Genomic DNA, 25,308 nt, shown 5'->3' with positions numbered 1-25,308 from the left:
CACAGTAGTGTGACTGAACGCCTCTAGAGTAAACACTGACACAGAACTGAAGCTGCTTTCACCATGTAGCCTGTACCAACAATGTGAGAACATCATGCTTTGTGGATTGCAAAAGCTGTTGTCAGTGAGCGTGATTCAGTCAGCAGTAACATTTGAAGCATTTCAACATGTTTTTTTAGGAGACAGGGCTGGATGGCTACTTTCTTCCTAACAACTCTCCATAACTGTGGCTGACACCGCATCAGTAGATTACAAAATGATTCCGCCTAACAACCTGAAAATAGAAAGTGATTTTTGCACCATAAAACTCAACAACATGATGTATACAGCCAGTTATAAATACAGCAGAGCTTTGACTCTTGGGGAAAATAAATAGTGACAAATCTGTTGATCTGGTCTGTACTTCCCCCCCCCCCTCCTCTATGCATTTTAACTTCATCTCCAATCAAAGAAGACCAGATTGCAATCTGCTACACAATATGTTGAGCTCCACTTTATTAGGCCGACAGATAAACCTCATGACTGGAACACAGGCCTGTGAGTAATGAAGGCTCCCTCAGCATAACAAGATCCTACCCTCCTTATGCGCTCCTTCTCCTCTCCATTTCTAGTGTCTGAGTAGAGCTGGTCATTTCCACGCTTTCCTCTCAAACACAAAGGCAGATGCTGTAAGAAAAAATAATTCTTTTTTTAGAGCTTGACGCAAGCAGGCAATTAATGATGTATTGTCAAAGTGCATGCAGTTCCAGGCTAATACTGTGGAGAAAATGTACTCCTGCTTATTACTTCGTGTTATCAATTAGGTAGTCTTCTTACTTGACCCACCCAAACGTCATACATCTGATGGAACAAAGTTGTTAATAAATGACTCTACAGGGCACATTTCTGCAAACATGTATTAAATGCATTTATTCTAAATCACATGCAAATCAGAGGCAGTAATCAACTTGTAATTGTCATCAGAAATGTCATGTTAACCAAAGGAGAACACCTACACACAATCTCAGATATAAATATAATATTCAGGAAACTGGAAGAAAAACTATATTCGAGGAGAGAGAAAGAAAAAGCAAATTCTCAAGAGGAAGAAACAAAACAAATGAACTCTCTTCTGAAGCCGAGGAAGCGGTCTTACAAAAAGCTGACGCACTGAAGAAGGTGACCACACAGAGAGCCATGAGAGGTTTCTAAAGAAAGTGATTTGATTGTGAAACGCGTACGCTGCCAGCTCCAGCGGAACCAAGGCCACAGAAGGAGCAACAACAACAACCCGACGCTGTCCCAAACCTCGGGCTGCATCCCCGGAGTTTGTCTCTGCCTCGGCTCCAGAGGGAACATGGAGTTGCTCTCCGTGGGAACGAAGGTTTTCACCAGCTGCAGGATTGTACAAGCACACATGGTCAGAAAGTGTGTAATTTCTGTCTACAATAGGTCTGCATTATATGGGACTATTTGATTCAATTTACTGTACATACATGTATTTACAATTGATTTATATCAGCAACTGAAATTACATTTTAAGCATCAGTTTGCACGTACTACTTTAAAGCAGATGTGTGTCTCTGTAGTTGGCGTAAAGAAGTGGTATTCTTTACCGAATGATTTAAAGGGCTGTAAGAACATTTTTATCTTTAAGAAAATGTATAAAGAAAGCCTATTTAGACAGTATGAAGTTGACTTGATTGTGTTCTGGTTTTATGTTTCAGTATTTTTAAGCAACTGTGACTGAAAGAACATTGCTTTTATTTTACTCTGTAATGGTTATTTCATTTTTATTTATTTTTTTGTTATTTTTTTGTAAGAAGGGGCAGGGTAAAATAAGATTTTCTTCTCCTTGCTCCTTTCCACCACGCACTATAAAAATACAACCAGTACATGTTTTGTAAAGTGTACACATGTTTTGTTTTAAAATAACTGCAAGTCTCTTCACTCAGGTGTTTTTCCACAGGCCCTGAAAACTGCAGTCATTAAACCGCTCAAAAGCATAATCTAGACACTTCAGTAATGAACAATTACAGGCCCATATCAAACCTCCCATTTCTAGGTAAAATCATTGAAAAAGTAGTTTTTCAACAGCTGAGTAATTTATTGCATTTAAATAACTGTTTCGATGTGTTCCAGTCAGGATTTCGTCCAAACCACAGCACTGAGACTGCTCTTGTAAAGGTCTTCAATGACATCCACTTAAACACAGACAGTGGAAGAACTTCAGTGTTAGTATTATTAGATCTCAGTGCTGCGTTTGACACTGTTGACCACAGCATATTACTAGACCGACTGGAAAACTGGGTGGGACTTTCGGCAACAGTTCTAAATTGGTTTGAATCCTACTTAAAGGACAGAGACAACTTTGTTTCTTTAGGTAAATACACATCTGAGTTGATAAATATGACATGTGGGGTACCTCAAGGCTCCATCCTGGGGCCTCTTCTCTTTAACGTCTACATGCTACCACTGGCTCAGATAATGAAAAACAACAAAATAAGTTACCATAGCTATGCAGATGACACACAAATTTAAATAACCATTTCACCAGGAGACTATTCTTCAGTTAAAACACTGAGTAAGTGCATTGAACAAATCAATTACTGGATGTGTCAGAACTTTCTCCAATTAAACAAAGATAAAACAGAGGTAATGGTTTTTGGAGCCAAGGCAGAATGTTTAAAAGTTAGCGCTGAGCTTCAGTCTGCAATGTTCAAAACAACAGATAAAGCCAGAAATCTGTCCTTCACTGCAAACATCGCTGCTACAACCCGTTGCTGCAGATACACGCTTTACAACATCAGGAAGATACGTCCCCAGCTGACACAGAAAGCCACGCAGGTTCTGGTCCAGGCTCTCGTCACCTCACGCTTAGACTACTGCAACTCCCTCCTGGCTGGTCTACCTGCATGTGCCATCCGACCTCTGCAACTCATCCAGAATGCAGCGGCTCGTCTGGTCTTCAACCTTCCTACATTTTCCCACACCACACCGCTCCTCCGCTCCCTTCACTGGCTTCCGGTAACTGCTAGAATCCACTTCAAGACACTGGTACTTGCATACCATGCTGCGAATGGATCTGGCCCTTCCTACATCCAGGACATGGTTAAACTGTACACCCCAGCGCGTGCACTACGCTCTGCATCAGCCAAACGACTCGCTGCGAGGGGGACCCAAGTTCCCATCAGCAAAAACACGTGGGTTTGCTATCCTGGCTCCAAAATGGTGGAATGAGCTCCCCATTGACATCAGGACAGCAGAAAGCTTACACATCTTCTGGCGCAGACTGAAAACTCATCTCTTTCGACTCCACTTCAAGCGATATAACTATTAACAAAGCACTTTTATACTAATAAAGGACTGGCTTATCTATAGCCAGTTGAGTAGCACTTGAAATGTTTGGCTCTATGAAACCTGATGTACTTATATGATTCTGTTTTCTTCAAGGTTGTGTCTCCCTGGTCGAATGTACTTATTGTAAGTCGCTTTGGATAAAAGCGTCAGCTAAATGCAATGTAATGTAATGTACAAATCTAGGTGTAGTCATGGACTCTGACCTGAGTTTCAACAGTCACATTAAAACAGTTACTAAATCAGGCTACTATCACCTAAAGAACATATCTAGGATTAAAAGACTAATGTCACAGCAGGATTTGGAAACACTTGTCCATGCTTTTATCTTCAGTAGACTCGACTACTGCAATGGTGTCTTCACAGGTCTCACTAAAAAATCTATTAGGAAGCTGCAGCTGATTCAGAACGCCGCTGCTCGAGTCCTCACTAACACTAAGAAAGTGGATCACATCACTCCTGTTCTGAAGTCTTTACACTGGCTTCCTGTGTGTCAAAGAATAGATTTCAAAATACTGCTGCTGGTTTATAAAGCACTGAATGGTTTAGGCCCAAAATACATTTCTGACCTCCTGCTAAATGATGAACCATCCAGATCTCTCAGGTCTTCAGGGACTGGTCAGCTTTCTGTCCCCAGAGTCAGAACTAAACATGGTAAAGCAGCGTTTAGTTATTATGCTCCAAATATCTGCAGGTCCGCTGCAACACTTACTACTTTTAAATCCAGGCTGAAGACTTTTCTTTTTGTCGCTGCTTTTAATTGAAACTGAGCCGTTGTGTTCATCAGTAAAGTGGAACTTATGTGTGAACTATTCATATCTTAAACTGCACTGTAACTTTTTATTCATGTATTTTTCTTTTAATGTTTCTTTTATCTTTTTTTTTTTAAATGCCTTTGTCTGAATGTCTTTCATTTTTGTAAAGCACCTTGAATTGCCTTGTGTTGAATAGTGCTATATAAATAAGCTTGCCTTGCCTTGTGTGGACTAAACAAATATTAAAGAGGCATATGTTCAGCACAGCGCCTTTTTAATGTCTTGTTTAATTAATAAATGCCAGTGATAAAAGTTCACACATGCTTTTCACAAGCATCAGGTGTTTCTTTTATTTAGGAAATTTAACAATATACAGATGCACAGACCATAATAAACAGGGTTTTTGTTTTATGTGTATACATGATAATGTAGAGGTTTATGAGCAAATCCAGACATTATATAGCAGTTTGTGAACTGAGTAACAGAAACAGTTATACAAGAGCACTGCGTGTATGGTATCTTTACGCTGTTCAAACAAGTCAATACATTTTAGAAGAGCCAGAGGGTCATACAAGTCAGAAGTCAGTGATAGTGACCACTGAAACAAAAACAGAGAGACATGTACACTTACCGTGATCTCCCAGCAGCACATCGCCCTACTACAGCAATGATGATGAAATTATGAAATGAATATCGCACTCACACAAAGCTAGGCTGAGTAAGAAACAGTTAAGGTGAAGAAAATATTGTGACGACTTGAACATCATTACAGGAGAGTTTTGACACAGATGCTCTGAGCCCTTTGCACCTGGATGTTTTCATGTCATCTCCAATAAAGCGACTGTTTTTCATCCCCTTTCAACTGCTGCTTACTAATTTCAGATATATCTTCATACCAAGTAAAAGCATACAACTGAACTGAAAGCTGGATAAAAAAGTAATTTTTCTTTTTAATGAAGTCGTATACTTGATCAATGCATATTTTTAAGGCAGCCAAAGCAGGGGCGTGATCTGTGTTTCTACACTGAGAACAAAACCAACATTAATTATTGCTAACGGCAACACAAACATTGTATTAATTTCAGTCGTGCGTTTGAAGCTTTTGTAATTTATGAAACTGACAACAGAACATTTTTCTTTCTTCAGTTTATTGCAAATGGGACTATAAAAGTGAGCAAATAAAAGGTACAAATGTAAGTCATTTTGGTGGGAATGTAGGAGAAAAAAAGCAGCATCAATTCTGGTTACATTTTGGATGGAATAACTTGTTTTTTTCGTGCCACATTGTGAACAAAACACTCTCCGATACTGTTCCCTCACTGCAGACTTTTCTCACTGTAAAGATGTTTTCACGATCAATGACAGAGACAGATATAGTACAATCAAAACCAACTTCTTAAAACTGTAACACATACTGTAATATATTCATATGTCATTACTTGCATCTTTTGTGTTTTTATATTTATAGTTTTATAGAATACATATTTTTGGGATTTTTTATTTTTAGACAATACAAACAATGCGGTCAATGCTTTGAATATAAAAGACACCCCATCACAGGATGGAAAGGACTCAAACAAGAACACAAAAAGAGAGGATAATTAAATAATGAAAGTAATAAAAGCAGAAATTAGCTTTAAGTTTTTGAAGTGTAACATACATCGTAAACTAAACTAATGGTAAGACAAGATAATAGGATAAAGGTTTATTAGCATTTTTAGGAATCAGCTGTAATTTATTTGGGAAATTGCATAGTTCTGGATTACAAAATAAGTGCTTAGCTATGTCGCATGTTTTAATTTCTGAGTATGAAGTTTTATTCAAATTTTAAGGAAGATATAAATGATACCAAGAGCTTTGGGCAGTGCACTTTACAGGATCAGGTTTGAGAGTCTTCTTCTTATCGTATTTGGGCGGTATGTTCTCTGTTTAAGTGTTGTGTATGACAGATGTGCTTAAGTGTTTTTATTTGATCACAACTTTTGTAATATATTATCTATTTGAAGTGTCCTTCTCTTTGACCATCTATCTGAGCTCTACCTGAACAACTGAGTGATTGATGTCTAAGTGTTAAAAGCTTGGTCCTCAAATGGTATTTTTATACAAACATATTTTCTATGAAGCTCTTAAAAAGTATCTTTGTTTGGTTAGCTACAGTGAATCTAAATCTTAAATGATTTGCCCTGCTACTTTACACCTCATAAATCCTTCATAATCTTTATTACTAAATGTTCTGCTTTTTTGATGACTTTATGAAGTTTAATCTTTTTGGTCACATTCAGTATGTTAATATCCGCAAGTACATACAGACTGTCAGCTGTACATATTTGCCAATTCAGAGCTAATGTGAAAACAAACCTCACAAGGCCCTGAGTTTGGCCAGGAGAGCCTCCACATCGGACTCTCCGTTGGAGCTACAGCTGTTCACCGCAGGAACAGTGGAGGACAACAGAAGGGACGGAGGCTCTTTCTCCACCTCCATCTCTTTCTCAGTGCTCCTCACCGTCTCTCTGTCACCCGCCCTCTCCCTGCTCAGCCAGTGGCTCGGAGCCGGGTTGTTCCTGTACCTGCGGCCCGCCTCCTTCGCCCGGGCTGAAGACAGATGACCCTCAGAATCATTGTGGGCCTCCTTGGGAGGGGGAGCTTTCATCACTGCTGAACCTAAATTCATATTCTGCCGAGAGCGAGACCTTTGTAAAGGTACCTTGTTGTTTTCTGTGAATAAAAACACAAAGAGACACAGCGGTGAGCATGAAGGAGGAGAGCGAGGAGAAGAGACTGGTTTTAAGTGAATTGAAGCAAGGGATAATCTGATTAGAGATTGAATTACAAACAAAGAAAGAGAGGAGAATGCTTTTTTTTTTTTTTAAAGCAAACAAAACCAAAATGGAAACACAGAAACCATTAGAGAAGTTTAAAGAAGCACTTTAGCGGGCGAATGCACCACAAAACCCAGGTTCACATATACACATGAGCTCAATGTGCACACTGATAGTCTGGATGAATATACATCACAAACACGCACCACAGAGGCGTACAGCGTGTATACAAACACTGATGAGGAAAGATTTTCTGCAGCAGACTGTGGCATGCAGCAGGCTCAATATGATGAAATGGATACTGCTGATCAGCCGTAACAGAAACTCAATAACACGGTGCGTCGCCCTTTTCCAATCTCCCAGTCTCTTTCCTTTTCTCTTACATGACACCCTCCCACCCGGCTCCAGCCTCCCCTGATTCCACCATCATCATCATCCATTCTCCTTCCTCCGCTCTTCATCTCAGCGCCCTGCTCCTACAGTAGTCCTCTTCATCTTTCTTTTTCCTCTTACCTCCCCCTCCCTCCTCTCCCTACCTCCCCTCCAGTTTCCGACTTAAAACACACCCCCAGACAGACAGAGGAACAGAGTGACGGCCCGGATCAGACCTACGTCCTGAATTATAATCCCTCTGAGTAGATCTTAGACTTCATCATCAGTATGTGTGCGCTGGAAGGAGAGGGTAAATCCATATTCATGTGACCTTGAGCGGGAGGCTGAGAGGAGTGGCGCGAGGAAAGACACCACCGTATTTAAAGTTTCCTGAGCCTGAAATGTCTGGCAAACAGGAGTCAAACACAGCAGAGCAGAACAGAGCGACCCGCTCTGTCAGCCAATCGGTAATGAGTTTGGAGCGTGGCCAGTCAGTCATGACAGTGTGTTTTATGGGCCACGCTGACGAATGACAAGGAACGTCCCTGAACACAACCTCTGACAAATAAATAAGGATATAGGGAGTAAAGTGAGCAGACAGGAATGAACCGACTGCAAAATTAAGCAAAGAAATCCAGCGATCACACGCACACACAGACTCTGGCACGTCCACACAAAGGCTTGTTAGGCAAACAAGAGGCAGTGGTAGACTTTAAAAGGATGAAATGAGTAGTGTGTGTGGCCTCGTTGCTGTGACTGAACATTTACCACGGCTAAAAGTCCTCCCTCATTATCTCACTCTCTTTTCACGTTGTTGCAGTCTACATTTTTAAAAGAGGACAATTATTTTCCACTGTCACTCCTCTTGCTCCACGCTCCCCGATTATGTCCTGTTCTTCTCCCTCCCTCCTAAAACCTGTCATCTCCCCACAGGCCTGTTGCTTTGTGCTCTATCAGGCGATGCACCACAAACACACATTTCCTTTACAAATAACACAATGTTGTGAAAAATATCAATTGTGGTGACAGCAATTTGCTTTTTAATATCTTGTTTACACTTAAAAAAGAAACCAAAAAAATATATAGAAAATACAAGCGAGTATAATCAGTTTTTGTCAAATTTCAGACATCTTTGAATTTATGTTTATTTTAGCATTTATTATAATTGAACTATTTTCCTGCTCTGCATGAACCTGTAACGATTCACTGGTTAGGAATAGAAATAATTGTATCCAGACATACATACAGACAGACTTCAAAAGGATATTATAAAACCCATATTTCAGAAAAACCTTTATCTTAAAGTGCATTTATTTTCTGGCCTTCAGTGGTGAGCGTGATCAAAGTCCAGAAAGTTCAGTTTCTTCTGACACCTCCTGTGACACCTGCTGCTTCTTCCTTTGAAGCCTTGCTAGCTTCTCAAAATATGCTTTTATCTAAGCTGTTAAACACGTCTGGGATACATAACATGCCTCATCTCCCAGGTTGTACTCTTTTAAGCAACTGACACTGGTTTTATAGAACCAGTCAAGTGGCTTGTGAAGACAAAACCTTTATGCACCACATGCTGTGATGGTAGGGCTGTGCATTTATCCCTCTCACTCAGACACAGACTTAGATACGTGATGGGCAATCTGATCAAAATATCAACTAAGAGAAAGTCTATTTAATTTCTACATCACTTTGAATTTCAACTGTAACTGAATGAAAGTGTAAAGAAATGTGAGAAAATAGGTCTCCTATTATGCTATTTTTAGGCATATATTATGGGTCTCAGATATATATATATATATATATATATATATATATATATATTAGGGCTGTCAGTCGATTAAAATATTTAATCACGATTAATGGCATGATTGTCCATAGTTAATCGCGATTAATCGCAAATTAATCGCACATTTTTGATCTGTTCTAAATGTACCTTAGAGGAATATTTTTCAAGTTTTTAATACTCTTATCAACATATGAGTGGACAAATATGCTTTTTGCTAATGTTTATTATCATTTGAACAATGACAAATATTCTCATGAATATTAAACACAACAACCTCTGAACATTACAAATATTCGCCTCAATTCAACCTGGAACCTCTCTCATACAATAATACAATACAAATGGTGTGTGTGTGTGTGTGTGTGTGTGTGTGTGTGATGGATCGTTGGAGCTATGTGCAACTCAAGGCATATGCTCGAACGGGAGCTGCGTGGACGCTGCAATCATGTTGCGCACTATCCATGCTGAGTGTGCTGACTTTTCGTACAATGTCCCACTGTCTGGCTTCCTGCATAAAGTCAAGTGCTCGGCGCAGTTGTGGCGAAATGTCGCTCCTCTGTTTTCATTTAAACAGCTCCTTCTATCCATTAGCGCAGCTAGCTAGCACCAGATGCTAACAACAACAATGCACGTAAGGTCTCTCTCTCGCTCGCTCGGGCCACACATACACACACCCTCCCGGTCCTCCCAACAACCAGTCGGTGCCTGCCGGTGAGCGTGGAAGTGTGGTCTGCCACAAGCGGGCGGCAGGAGCGGGGCTGTCAGCATCAGCTTGTAGATGGTATTTTAAACTCGATGTGCTCTGAAACTACGGGGCGGCCGAGGAAAAATACACATGCGTTAATCGCGTTAAAATAATTAGTGGCGTTCATTTTTTTTGCGTTAACGCATTATTAACGCGTTAACTTGACAGCCCTAATATATATATATATATATATATATATATATATATATATATATATATATATATGATGTGTTTTGCTCAAAATACCAAACAGATCATGCATTTTAGACATCCCTCATATCCATCTGTTTCAACCCTGTTCGAGAACTGCTGATTCAGGGTCCTTAGCTTGAAAAAAAAAAAAGAGGGGGGGAGCTAATGCCTGCTCAGATTTCTACGAGATACTCAGCTAAATGCTGCCGTGATTAAATGCCATATCATGTTCCAAACCACATCAAGGATTATTTCTGAAACAGTATGGAGCTCAAATGCTTATTTTCTTGCAGGTTTACTACAAGGCGAGTTCCTTTTTATTTCCTGCTTTTTTACACATTCTCTCTCCAGTACTGCGTTAACTCCCTCTGAGTGTTAGCGGTGCTTGCTAATAGTCATCATCATCATCTTTATTTAAAGAGACTCTTGGTCCATTATTACAAAAAACATACAACACTCAAATATAAATTAAAAAAGGCAGTTATACCAATGTTTCCACAGAGGTGACTGGTATCGTACAGCACTGAGACACGGATTTGACAGCAGCATAATGACAGAGTTATGAGAAACATTCAATCGACAGATGAATTTGTACATTCGATTTCTCAAAAGAGCATGGAACGTGTTGACTCGTGCGTTACAGAACATTTCACTTGCACTGCACCACCTTGGTTTTCTAAGCAGTATACGCAAACAGTCATTATATGCAACCTGGAGCTTCTTGAGGCTCGCCTTCTTATACTTGACCCACAAGGGGGCAGTATAGAGAGGAGTGCAATAAGCTCTAAAGAGGTTCACCTTAACCTTATCTGAACACCAAGAGAGTTTTCTAGCCAACATGTTGGCTTGCATATATAAGACACGCCGCTGTCTATACATGTCATCATCATTAGCCATTTCATCTGTGATGATGTGTCCCAGATACTTAGTGTTACAGCAAACAGACAGCACCTGTCCTGACCATAGACTGTATATATAAAGGCCCTGACAGGTAGAATGTTGGAAAACAAAGGTTCTTATCCCCTTTTGCTCTGCAGATCATTACAGCGCTCTTCTTAGCATTGTATTTAACGTCCAATTTGACTCCGTAATCAGAACAAACATTTAGCAACTGTTGAAAACCAGCACTGCTAGGAGAAACAATAGCCAGATCATCGGCATACATAAGATGGTTTACAATCACATTACCAATCACACACCCTGTTTTACAGACACTTAAATCATCTGATAGATCATTCATATAGATATTAAAAAGGCACGGTGAGAGGAGCCCCCCCTGGCGGACTCCATTACCAACACCAAATGGCGCAGAGACTGCATTCCCCCATTTGATCCGCATGCTCTGGTTGGCATACCAATAAGCCAGGATCCTAATTATACTGTTAGACACACCCCTTTGTCTCAATTTTAAAAACAGTTTATGGTGGTTAACTCGGTCAAAAGCCTTAGAGGCATCAATGAAACCAATCAGAACAGTGGAATTCTGTCTTCTATATGTTTCTACCATTTATTTCAAAGCATAGATGCATAGCTCAGTACCATGCTTAGCCTTGAAGCCAAATTGGTTATCTGAGGTATATAAATAGGAACATAGTCTATCTAACAAAATTCTTTCCAGGACTTTGGATAACACACTGGCTAGAGCAATTGGTCTATAGTTATCCAAGCTCCCTACCTTGCCCGCTTTGTCCTTAATGACAGGGACCAAAGTAACAGTCAACATGGAGTCTGGCAACATACCATGAGTCATGAGGCCGGTAAAACAAATGGCAAGAAGAACTGCAACCTTCGGGCTTGCCAGTTTAAGGTGCTCTGCAGTGATTCGGTCAGAGCCGCATGCTTTGTTATCAGCTAGCTGTGCAATTGCTCGATAAACCTCTTTAGCTGTGATTCCCACTGTGTCACTCTTCACAACATTACCAACTTTGTAGGGGTCACTTTTAACACAATTAAGTATATTAGAGTAATGTTGCCTCCACAACTCAGCTATGTTATCGGCTCCAGATACTCCCTCTATGGTACACGGTAATGACGTACTGGCCGTGTTCAGAGCTCTCACCTCCTTCCAGAAGCCAGTCACATCATTATGAAGCAGCTTTTCAGCCATAGAGTCCGCTCTCAATGTTTCTGTGTGTTTGTTGACATAACGAACTGCATATTTATATCTAGCATTTGTACGCTTTTTGAGATCCAGGACAGGCCCCTCTCTGGGCCTTCCTGCCTGGACCCAGGCCCCAAAAGCATTCTTGGCTTCAGCGTATTGATCAGCCACATGTTTATTCCACCCTGGCTTGACGTTGTGTCTCTTCCTAGAGTAGGTACAGCACGGTCTACTGGCCTCCCATACAGCTCCCACAATACAATCATACATGTTACAGAGGTCTTCACGGTGAGAGCTTTCATTACAACCCACATCAACACACAGAGTTGCCACTTTGGGTAGATATACATCACTCAATAGGACATCAGTTCTCCCATAGTACAATAGCCTATCCTCATTTGTGAGCTTGGACCAATCCACTTTAGTGGTACCGGCATTTTTAGCCTCCTGAGACATCTCAGGGAGACTATCATAATCTAGTGACATTACAAAAGGAATGTGATCTGACATTGATGCCTCATACACAATCTCGATTGATCTTACAGTGTCATGGGCATTAGCAGTGCTTATGCAATGGTCAAGCCATGAAGTTGTATGCCAGGCCTCGCTTATATATGAATAGCTATCTGTAGGCAGAAGTATTTGGCTTGATAATATAAGATTGTTATCATCACAAAACTGTAGCATATGCTTAGCAAACAAGGACCCTTTGTCTGATATGTCAGCATTCATATCACCCACTACAAAAACACTGGTGGAATGATTATCAGCAATAAAAGAATGTATAAAAGCAAGTCTGTTCAGGTATTCATCTTCATTATGCTGTGACTCATATGGTGTATATACATTGAGAATGCTAAACTCCTTGTTATTCATTTTGATCTGTACAGCAATACACCAGTCAACTTCAAGCCTGATGACATTAATGACAGTGTCCAGCTTTTTGTGCCACAGGATAGCCACGCCCCCTGCTATCCTTCCTCTCACTATTCCCAGAGATAGGTCCGTAGTGGACTCACCAGCCCCGTGAAAATTGTCATTAAGAGAGTTCAACTTTCCCAAGTCCTGCTTTGGTAAGAAAGTTTCTTGCAAGCATAAAATGTCACATTTTTGTAGCAAGTTGTCCACCACTACACGTCGGATCCTATCAGCAGCGCTGTTGCCCAGGCGCAGCCCGCGACAGTTAAATGATCCAACCCGCATAACGTTTAGCTAAGCAGCTCAGCCGTAGCCCCATTCAGTACCCTCGCACCAGCAAAAGGTCTAGCTCTGCTAGCCCCTATCACCTCCGCTTTATGTGGTTCATAGTATCTTCTCACAACTGAGCCTTCAGGCCAGAGTTCTGGGTTAAACATCTCCGCAACTTCATTGCACTCAGCACACACTTTAAACGAGCTATATCTGCTGCTTGCAGTGTCAATACGGTGACAGTTAACATCACGGCCGAGTTGTTCAGTTAGATATTCGGACAGTGTCTCAGCATCAAGGTCTGGCGAGAATTTGGTAGCAAAAACACTCACCAACTTCGTACGGATCACTTTGATATTCCCTTGTGCAGCAGTGCCAACAATAGGCTTAGGCATCCTCCGTTCAGGTTTCCCAACAAGCTGTTTAGATAAGGCAGACTGGCCCTCGGCCCTATTCCTCCGACCTCGGCCCTGTTTCACAACTTGACTCCATACCTGCTAATTTACCGCAGTTCCTCCAGGGCTCACACAGGCACTCACGGTCCCTGACGCAGCGAGCGGGTCAACACAGTTGGGATGTACTACATCAGTAGAAGAGCCGGGGGGGCTCGCATCCTTCACCAACACCGCACCATCCTGGCCATCACCCTGAGCGCTCCCACAGGTAGTTTCAGCGTCACTTGGTACAGCCAGTCCTCCACCATGACTCGGCTTCAACTGGCGTTCTACGGCAGCAACTCTGCTGTCCATGGTCGCAGCCACAGCACGCAGGTCCTCACCGATATCTGCCTGAACTTCCACTACGTGTCTTAATGCGCAAACCTCGCTGTGCAGTCGCTCCATCTTGCTCAGCAGGTTGGACACATCCAGGTTGTTAAACGTAACAGGCGGCAGCTCATCCAGGTAGTGGGAGACAAAACGGGGGATGTTTTCACCGCATTCATTTAGCACTTTTAGGCAGCTTTTAATATTGTTTGCATCCTTCTGGTTGCCTTTAAAGGCCACACACCGCTGCTTGGTTTCAGGACAGAGTTCAAACAACGTCTTTTTAGAAGTCTCGATCCATTCGGAATCGAAGGTGTTAGAGGCTACAAGGACTAGCTCGTCCTGGGTCATAGTTTTAATTTTAACTGCCAGGAAGTTGAGTAACTCATCCTCTACAATAACTAGGCCGTCAACAGTCTTATATATTGTAGGTTTTAGTCGAGGCCGGTGGTTTGAATCGGGAGCTACCGAGCCACAACACACCATCAGCCATCTTGCCAAAATCAAACCACCTAACCTAATGTAAACAAAGACCATATTACGTCCAAAACACATCGGGCATTGTTTCTGATAGCAACTTTCTGATAATGCCGTGGGTCCACATTTCCGATATTACATCATAACGGACGCAAAACTGGATCAGCTCCGTTGCACCCCCGTTTTTAGAGATTTGGGTACGGAGAAAAAGAGAGAGGGTTTTGTTTTCTGACACTGCGTGAGTTCCCTGACACACCGGGGACACATATGTATAAAATACATCGAAAAGTGCATTTTGCATGGTACAGTAGGTCCCTTTTAACCTAACGTCTTATTTCAGGTAGTAAGTTCAAAATGTTCCCTGAAAATGATATCTACTGCCACACTATCAACTGTTAAAAGAGTACTGCACTGTCCAACTCACAATTGATGGTTTAAAAACTGATGCAGCAGAACAATATAGACTTTCTTCTTCCAAACATTCTCTTTAAAATGTTTAAACAAGGAACCTAGTAACATTACCTTCAATTAAACCCAATCACTGACAGTTTAGTCAAGAAAAAACGTGTGTTGTCCTCCTGATAGAGGTTAATGTAGCCGCCAGCTGTTATGAGGACTGAGCTACGTTTGGCTAGCTTATTCTAGCTCCCAACCTCCAGATTTCTTTTAATATCTTCAAAGTGATAGTGTTCAGCCCACTACCAATGCCAACTTGAGTGGCATTATTGGAAATAATGAATTAGAGTTGTAAGAAGACCTTGATGGAAAAACATGGATGGAGTTAACAATAAGCAGTGACAAAGAAGGACCACATTTTGGACAGTCCCCAAAGGGATGCATTTTTCATTTAAATGTTGGCAACTGGGATATTGTTTACTGCAATTTCAGGGTCAAAGTCATCCATCTGAATCCTGCACCAAATGGGTCTGCTCATTGTAAATAAAATGGCGTATTACTTCAGTTATTACCTTTGACCTTTGATAGAAGTTAGAAAGGCAAGTTGGGTTTGCTGTTAACTTTGTTGGTAGCTAGCCTCGGTAGCATTTCTTTAGGAAACTTTTGCCCTTTTTAAGTGTAAAAGGTATTTATTTATACCATCTGTGAATAGCAGCAAAAAGGAGCTCACATTTCCCCACTTAAGATAATTTGCTCCACCTATATTTGCTGCTTCAACTGATGCAGATGAGCTTTTATTCATCTCTCTCCTCCCTACTCCTATATAAGTTAGTAGGCAGACAGGCTTAGGCAGGGAGCCTCAGCAGATAGACATAGTGAAGTCTGGACTGCAGCAGTGTCTTTTTCTTTCACTGACTATCAAAGCTTCACCACCTGCCACCATTGTGGGGACAAATAACTGATCTACATGAGCTGTTAAGAGATTGGAGAAAATCACATGAGAAAGCCAGGTGTTTTCTGTATGTCTGTATGTCTGCAAAAAAACAACACAATACGATTGTTCTAAACGACCAGTCTGTCACAGTCCTCAGTATGCTGCCTTCCTTAACTTAGCTGGAGGCCAGCAAATTTAAATTTAAATTTAAAATAAAACAATTATGCATGTAGACAAGCCCACATACTGAGCTTGATGTGTAACTTGTGTCTCTGCTTGCTCTCAGCTATTCTGTATAAAGTGCCTCTAAACTGAGTCTCAGAGCACATTGCCTTTTAACCAGCTTATGTTGCATCTTGAGAGGAAAATCTCAAACAAAGCAGACAAATCACTGCTCTGATGGTTAGAGAATATCATCAGGAATTTCAAAATGGGTCCATGGTGGTTTATTAAATGTCTGGTAGGGTGGCATTTTGTTAGAATGTGAAGGCACTGTCCAAATGGTTTCTATTTTTCTCTATCTGCAAATAACTGCAGAGAGGAATTCACATTTTCCTCTTGTCAGATCATTTAGGCCATTTGCATTTGCCACTTCTAATAGAGATGCAGATGAGCCTTGCCTCTCATCTCTCACTCTCTCTAAACTCTTATGAAGTTTGCAGCATTTGATCACTTTAAGAAGAGAGCAGTCATGCAGAATACAGGCTTTTTTCTCTGCAGAGTGATTGACACAACAAGTTGAAATTAGATAGATCAAACAAACCCTTCAACGCCCGCCGTAAATCACAACACATCTAGTTTGGCTTGGCAGTTTGCTGCATATTCTGTCCAATTATGACTTTAGGTCCCTTTTTTTAATCTACAAGTGGACAATCTGTGGCCAGTGTACTGCATAATTATCAGGTCAAACATATGGAACAAATAATTCATTTTAAACGAGGATTATGCAATGATTACTTTAATTTTTGATTCAGGAAGTAGGGATGCAACTCACAACTGCCTTTCATCTAAAGGATGACTGCACATCACCACTGAGGAGGAAAAGTAACACACAAGACTGTGTGTTCTGTGCAGTAGGGAATCTATGTTTTATGGTGATTGTGTATAGAGGAAGGAGACGTGCGGAGGACAGCTATATTTAAGAGTCGAAAATGTCTGGTGTCATAAATGTGTGTGATGCTCCAATGTCCCTCCAGTGAGCCTTGTAAAAGATTGTAAAAGACTGCTTGTTAGCTTGCCTGTGTGCATTAGGCTGGCTGTAATTAAAGATCATTACCTGGCAACACACCAGTCATTGAAGGTTTGTCCCTTGCTTGTTCGTCCTAGTTAACCGTGTGTGTGCTGAGTGCCCTGCCTAGCTTCTGGTTCACAAGGAAAAACAGGATACAAATAAGGAGAGGCAAGGAGCAATGAAAGGAGAGTGGAAAGAGGATGAGGGAAAAAGGATGACAAGATAGGGAACCTCAAGACAGTGGCAATGATTGTGATTAGGACTAGAATAAATGGAGTACAAAAGAGACAGGGAGTAATAGGGAGACAACGGAAGAGAACATGAGGTGTGGGATGGATTGTTGAAAGAGCACTATAATAATCCCTGTAGGTAATGCAAAAACCAGCAGTGTTATAGGTAACTGAAGCCTGTCCTGCTCTAATGCATATCAAAGTGTTTTTCCTTTGTTGAGCCGTGATTTTGACTCACCCTCTCCTCTCCCTTATTTTAACAACCCAACATATCTTTGCAAATACAGACAAATAGATCAAAGTATTAGTGAAAAAGCAACATTATTTGGAAGCCTTTTAGGAGGATGTATTCATTGCTGGGTGGATTTTTTTCTGTTCTTTCTGTCCTTTTATATGTTTTTATTTCAACAACAATATATGCTTCATAGTGGGATTTACTTTGGGGAGCTCGTGAGGCTTGATGGGATGTTAGGGAGAAATTAGGCTGAACGACTTTTTTGATAATTGACCATGTATTTTATCTAGCGAAAATGGAGAACATGAAGATTATTTTCGTTTTTTTTATGAAGGTAGAAAGATTTTGTAAACATATAATTGTGATTGTATGATAACGTTAGAGGGAATTACTATTTTTTACACAATTATGCTCAATTTCATTGAAAAACATATTACAATAATTGTGGTTGGATATTTGCAAGATCTGCACCGAACAAAGATTGTATTTGTCTTTAAACATAATGCGTACTCGGGAACATCTCTGCAACACAACAATATATATTACATACAAATAGTATTTTGACCCTCAAAATGCATTTACCATATAGATATTAAGATAACATTTTGCTTATGATTATAACTTAAATATAATAGATTTTGGGATTGTTAGTTGGAAGAAATACAAAATCTCATGTCACATTTAGCTCTGGGATTGATTATTACATTCATTATTACAGACGGATTAGTTTAAAACAAAAGTAATATTTTTTGATAAAAATAATCCTTATTTAGAACAAGCAAGCAATACATCTTACCAAGTGTGCCAGAAATGTTTTTTTGATTTAGTGACAGTGATGATCAGCAGTGTTGGCCCTTCACAATCACCACTTTAACATGGGTCATTTGTGAAAGATTTAAGCACATTTGTATCATATTATTCTGCTCAGGTGCCTTTTGAATAATGATCACACCATCAGAGATACTTTTATTTGTGTTAAAACATTTGGGAGACAAATTATGCTGGTGTTTAAAGTGTAAAATCTCTAAGCTAAAAACAAACAAGAAATATAAAAGGTGACAAGCACACCCTAATAGGTAATCTATGAACACAGTAAGTGGAGCCTGGATAACAACCAGACTGGTTCAAAAGAGAGTGGGGACAGTTTCTTGACATTTATAGGTCACCCTTTATGACTCACCTACAAACAAATCCATAGTGATCATAAATATCATTTAAGTGGATATGGCAACGGTTTGTGCACAAGCAAAAATGTGTACATAAGGGAGACACTCATAAAGACACGTCAACACATTTATCTTTCTATTCTTGAGCAGACATGATTGAATCATATTAACATCAAGGGTAGATGACAAAGCGAGTGGGGAGTGGGCAGGGGTGGTTTACCCCTTAAAACCAAAAAGGGCAACATGGAGGAAATGAAAGGACTGAGCTGGATGTCCCTCAAGTCTTCTGCCCCTCAGTGTGAACCCCAGCCACTGGGAGCGGCAGCCAAGCATGACATTACGTTAGCACGCCTTGGTGCTTCCAACAATGCCTCAAAAGTGAGCCTGGTTCAACTGCCACTAGTACTGCCATGCTATACACTCTGCTGGCTCACGCTGCACAGGATATTCTTTTGAAAATACAATTAAAATAAACAATAGAAATTGTCTATTTTCTGGACCACATAATTCACCACTCCAATGTCAAGACTAGCAACGTGAAATGTACCAATGCATTACAGATGTAAAACAGTTATTGCAAATTCATTCTAGTGGCTTTTTCCGGATCTGTCTTTGACTGACAGCCAATCTTCAATGAACCCAATATACTGCATATGTAACTATGCATCATTCATGGTTACATAAATACTGGTAATGCAATTAATGTCACAGAAAACTAGTATGCTCATTATAATGTAGTGGCTACTGTGTTTACCATACACAGACCAGATATAATGACACTATTGCACTGTGCTTTTTGGGGAGAATAAAAACAACTTTAAGTAGTAGTTGTTACCAGCTTAAAAAAAAATTGGATATTCCAACAAATAAGGATTTGTCTCGCTTTTAACTTCACTGCCAACATAAAACTGAAGAAAAAAAAGCAACATGATGTTTAGTATTGTAAATTACTGATCTCAAGTTTTACATCTCTGCAAGTTATTAAAATGCAGTCATAATCCTAATAACCCGCTGTAACGTGCCATGGTCAGTGATTATACAAATGTGCAGCACGGATTTAATGGGGTAAAAATTGCTAAAAACCTAGAAAAAAAGAGGTATGATCCTTACAATATAAACACATCTGTCTGTATTACAAAGAGGATATACACCTGGCAGATGGTTGTAGCAGCCCGGGCTCTTAGTCCTGCTTTACTCTAATTATACCTATATGCAGGGTAATGGACTGAGAATGTTTCCTCGTACAGGGACAGCATCACTTCCTGGGCTTTCTGTGTCTCTACTCTTTCTCCCACTCTCAAACACACACGCATAAAAGCAGACATCACACAAACCCTGCGAGACAGCCCGACAGACAAACATCAATTTGTTGAAGTAAACACATATGCACAGTCCTTTTCTAATAAGCATTGGCCATTTCACCGATACAGGTGCACAGCCAGTGAACTCTGTTGCCTCCGGCATGAATTAAACATGTCTTGGTCTCAGGCACTGCTACCTGTTGTTGTTTGTGTGGCTACCGCTGGTAAAGATCCACAGCAGCAGCAGTCTAATGCATATGTATTTCCCCTCAGTGGCTTCACACTAAGTAAGGGTTTCTATTAGCTGCTTTCTCCAGCGTGTACACCTGTCACACTGGGAGAGTAAAATATTGATTCGCTGCTCACGAAAGCATCCGCAGACAGACAAACAGACAGAAACACATATTTGTCTGTTAGCTTTCAATACGTCTGTAACATGGATTAATGAACTGGTGGACTGAGAAGTTGAGTTGTACACACAAAGACTGCAGTGGATTATGCAGAACCTGCATTATTCATCTATATCTTTAAAACATTTTCAGCTCACTTTTAAATTCCTCCACAATCATATAGATTGTGCTGAATTTACTAAAAACTCAGAACTATGTTTAACTTTAAATATGACAACAAATACAAATGTTAAGGCAATGTATGTTTTACATTGATTTTCCTTTCCTTTGATTGATTTTTAATTTGCCAACATCCAGGTAGGAGGTATAACCAGTACATTAATTATAAGGTGGGAATAACTATAAACACCAATATTTTGTTGGTAATATCTGTATCCTAAGCATCAATAAAATGGTCAAAGGCCGAAACCTGATATTGAATACTTTGTTGGATTCTTAATCTTGTTTCTTAGAGCTTTTGGTATTTAGATATAACATTGTATCAATTTAAGGCAGTTGTAATTCAGCAAAGGTTGTTGTTAATTCTTGAGTGATACCCTTGGATGTTTGTTTGGCAACACCAGTGCATTGAAGCAACCCAAGACAGTGTCACACACTGTCATGACATCAAAAAGGTGATTTAATATTTTAAACTCTAAGTGAAGACTTCCATTCTTTGTCCCTTTTGTAGCCTGTCTGAGGTGTTTATTTGTTTCAGCTGCCAGCGCAGGGCTGGTGTTTAACACTCAGGCCGACTCTGACAGCTCTCAATATGCAGGGCCAGTCCTGCCAAACAGACTTAGGAATTCCAAACAGCCCGGAGTCATGCTCCATATTTCATTGAAGTTGAATATTTAAAAAGATCAACCCACTCAAAACCCTATAAAACCTATCGTTCTGGGGCCTTGTGTCCTAAAAATAAAATCGCATCTGCCATATCGCATTACAGACAGCCACATCAGCCTCCATCTCTTAACCATTTCCCTTTCTCCGTTCCCTTCTCTCTGTGACAAAACCCATCTGGTAACCAGCTTGTCTCCATCAACACAGGTTTTGCTCTCTCTCTCTTTCAAACAACCGCACACTTCTTTCTTTATCTCATTGGCTTCCTTATTCTCACTCACTGTCTGCAACTATTTTTCCTTTATTGCTACGGTAACTCTCACCTTTAAGCTTTCTTTCAATCTCATCTTTTCTTAGGGAAACACACAGACCACCATGTAGAAGGGATTGATCTTTATATCCTTCCTTCAGCACAATGGACCCGGTTTCTTGATATAAAAATCGAGTGAAACAGCTTGGGATTTGACAGGAAGCAGAAAAATTGAGAAAGACGGCCAAGCAGCCTGATTCTGACAGAATAAGTCACAAAGTGATACACACTGTGTGAACAGTACGAGGTTAACCCTCAACATGCTCACAGCAGCTCTGGATAGGCATTGTTTGGGTATAACATTACAAATTACATAAAGTAACACATTTATTTAGATATTTGTTATGTCATAAGCATATTTTAAACATATCCATTACGTCGCTAATTTGCCTAAAAGTGCATTCGATGAAAAGGTTGCTAGCAAAGGGAAAACAGTGGGTTTATATCAGAGTGCACAATGTTGCCCGTGATTTATTACATTTAGTTAAACTAAGAATGACTCGTATTGACTGACGTGCAGTTCATCATGTTCTTTGGTCAAAAGCCTTGCTATATTTCCTGCTTCCAAAAGATGATTCCACTTTTGTGCAGAAAACGTCAGTCATCATTAAGGCTACCTCTGTCAGATATTTGAATTGACCAAAGCATATTTAAGACTTTTCACATTTGTATTCATAATTTCCAAACTTGTGTTTAGGAAATTGCTAAAAAGATGCCACTATCATGCTTATTTCCGAGTTGATTACAACTTAGATCGTAATTCCTAAATAACATTGTAAGTATCATACACTTAACACAAATTGGTAAACTATAATACATTTTCTCCAGAATGTGCATGAAACAATTCCAAACTTTGATAGTCAAAGATAATTAAATGGTTTAGCTTTAGAACATTTCTTTTTTATTTAATTACTGGTTCATGTTGCACCCTAGTTATGCCAAATTGCAGTATTTGAGCAGTATATCAGCTTAATCAAAAATGTAGGTTAAAATGACAATATTTATGAGGACTATGCAGACCTACCGATACACAACAAGGGCTTATATTTTATCTACACACTGAATTTACGATATGCTAATGTTCTGCTTCCACTTGATTTCAGATATAATCTTTGATGAATAAACATGACACACACATGCAAGAGCCTGTGGGTAGAAGCCACCCACCAGTTGGCAGGGAAAAGATTAGATCAAATCAACTCGTACAAGAAACAGAATTTAGAGACAGGCAAAGCATCAGGCCAATATGGTGTAAGACAGAGTGATGGTGACATCAAATAAATAAATGTAATATAACATTTGTACATCTTGACATTAAGGGCTGTCAGGGAAGGGAAACAGGAGTCAATATATTATCAGATAACTTAAAACTAAAGTGACGTGTTTAAGTGTTTTCTTTTTAGGCCAAATATCCCTGCTGTATGATGGATAAAGGAATAACACACTGCTGGTGAAACACAAAGCATGTGCATTCAGAAAATGTCAGGTCTCCCTTGAAAAAGAGATCATTGATCTCAATGGGATTTTACCTGGATAAATAAAGGTTTTGAATTGAATTGAGAAGGTTCTTGGTGCTGTCATACTGTGTATGCAAACCTAACAATTAATATAGCTGCTTCAAAGTAACAGCTTCCATAGAATGGATTGTGCAATGGCTGTGAAAAACAAGTAAAATAGTTAGGCTGAGACAAATATGGATTTTCTGAATTCCCTTTAGTCCACATCCAGACTTCAAAACTATAGGTTACTTACGTAACCCCAGTTCTCAGAGTAACATGAAGTGAGATGTCTCACTATGGGATGCGCCTCAACGCGTATGCAAACAGAAGCATCAATCTCATTACGCCAATCCTGATTGGCTGGTGATCTTGACGTCGACGTCAGGGAATCCACCCACCCTTTAAGTAGCTTGTGCTACGACCATAGACTGTATATATAAATGGACGTAGTGTCCGTGACGTCACCCATAGGATTCTGCAGAGTTGCCGTGAAGCCCTTAGTAGGCGGAGTCGGCCACTAACGGCTCGACTGTGAAGTCAGAGTCTAATCCCGCCTGCTCCAAATAAGGGCAAAGAGGCGGAGCCGAGGCGGGACCTGCTGCCTCCGAACTGGAAGTAAACAGAGCTAGCTCAGGCTAAGAAGCTAAGCTAACATGAAATACATGCATACCAAGTTACTGCTAACAGTGTAGTTCCCCTATATAAACGTTACATTCATAATCAAATGAGACAATCTGCAAGAGAATTAGCTATATTTTGTTATTCTTAATGCTTGTCATTCACACGTTGAGAAAAGACGGACTCCACCGCCCGGACCTAATGGAGCCGCAGTGGGCTAGCTCCGGGACGCCGGCTGGAGCTAGACCCCTGCGGCTCCGTTAGCTCTGGCGGCCACCACTGGGATAATTGGGTCCCCTATTAACATTTGCTCCCGTTTAGCATTATGGGCGTCATAGCCATAGACTATAAAAGTCTTACCCAAGGCTGAATCATAAACTAAAATGTATATGTATGCATAAAGGGTTACGTCCTTAGCTGGCTAATAAGTAGCAAGCTAAGCTACCAAGCACACAAACACCTGCGAACGGGGTTAACATGTATAATATTATAATTGTAGACTTCTTGGAAGTTCTGTTAGTACATTCAAGCACACAGCACAACATTTTAATTGTCTGGTATTTGTAACACTATTCCCTAAAAGGCACAATCACCACGAACACGGCTAAAGGATAAAGTACAGTAACTACAATTAACTAACGTTGTAGCCTCTATGGTTGTAGCCTAGCAGAGTGGACAAGTTGCTGTTAGCTGACAGTGAGGCATGTACATGTCCATCAAAGTGACCACGCCCTAATTTATGCAAAAGATTTAAGGCTTAATATTAATTAAACAGATGAGTTGAGAAAACATTCACCCCCCACACAGTAGTCATGAAGGGGGAATCTAACTATACAGACAATATGGTTTTTTGAACCACGATGTAAACATGTTTATTTCTGCTGTAAAGTTGGCCATTTTAACATGGGGGTCTATGGAAATTGCTCCCTTCTGCAGCCTGCTCCTACTGGCCACTAGATGAACTGCAGTGTGTGGCACTTCCGTATTGGCGTCCCGGCTCTTCCCCAGAGTTTGCCGCTTGGCTACGACGCAGCGTCATTCAAAATAAGCACCTCTTCTCGCTTCGCCTTAGCAAGAAGGGCCGTCTGGTGAGACATCTCACTTCATGTTACTCTGAGAACTGGGGTTACGTAAGTAACCTATAGTTCTCATTCATAACACTCCGTTCGATGTCTCACTATGGGATATTGAAACTCCCGTATTGCTAGACATGCTTATCTCGAAAATCACCAAAAACAACCAGAACTTAACAGGCAGAACTCTGTCTCAACACGGGACCCAGCACTGCGCGGGCCACACTTGGAGCAGAGACATCTAGCCTGTAAAAGCGGACAAAAGTGAGCAGCGAGGACCAGCTCGCTGCTGCACAGATGTCTTGGATGGAAACACCCTTGAACAAAGCCCAGGATGTAGCCTCCACGAGTAGAATGAGCATGCAGGCCCGTTGGTGCCTGCAAACCCTGACTCGTATAAGCCAGAGCAATCGCTTCCACAATCCAGTGGGAGAGCCGTTGCCTGGTAACGGGCTTGCCCTTCTGAGGGTTAGCCCAGGATACAAAAGTTAGTCATTACAACGAAACTCTTTTGACCTGTCCATATAGATGCGTAAAGCACGAACTGGACACAG

General features: G+C 40.5%; 1 protein-coding gene across 5 annotated transcripts in view; it reads right to left on the bottom strand.

Annotated features, from left to right (window-relative positions):
* Positions 1–5,220: 5,220 nt before the first annotated feature.
* LOC117548142 (protein diaphanous homolog 3-like) overlaps positions 5,221–25,308 on the bottom strand; it is a 182,841-nt gene continuing 162,753 nt past the window's right edge. For 4 of the 5 annotated variants that reach the window (XM_034219218.1, XM_034219192.1, XM_034219210.1 and 1 more), the window contains one exon: positions 5,221–6,806. In XM_034219218.1, coding sequence (XP_034075109.1) covers positions 6,451–6,806 — 356 coding nt within the window. In that variant the 3' untranslated portion in view covers positions 5,221–6,450. The remainder of the gene's footprint in view (positions 6,807–25,308) is intronic. The other variant, XM_034219202.1, reaches the window with a different exon arrangement.

Source organism: Gymnodraco acuticeps, unplaced genomic scaffold, assembly GCF_902827175.1.
Source record: "Gymnodraco acuticeps unplaced genomic scaffold, fGymAcu1.1, whole genome shotgun sequence".
In the NCBI taxonomy this organism is placed as follows: Eukaryota; Metazoa; Chordata; class Actinopteri; order Perciformes; family Bathydraconidae; genus Gymnodraco; species Gymnodraco acuticeps.
Note: the sequence above shows the minus strand (reverse complement) of the source record. Positions and strands in the feature narration are given on the sequence as shown.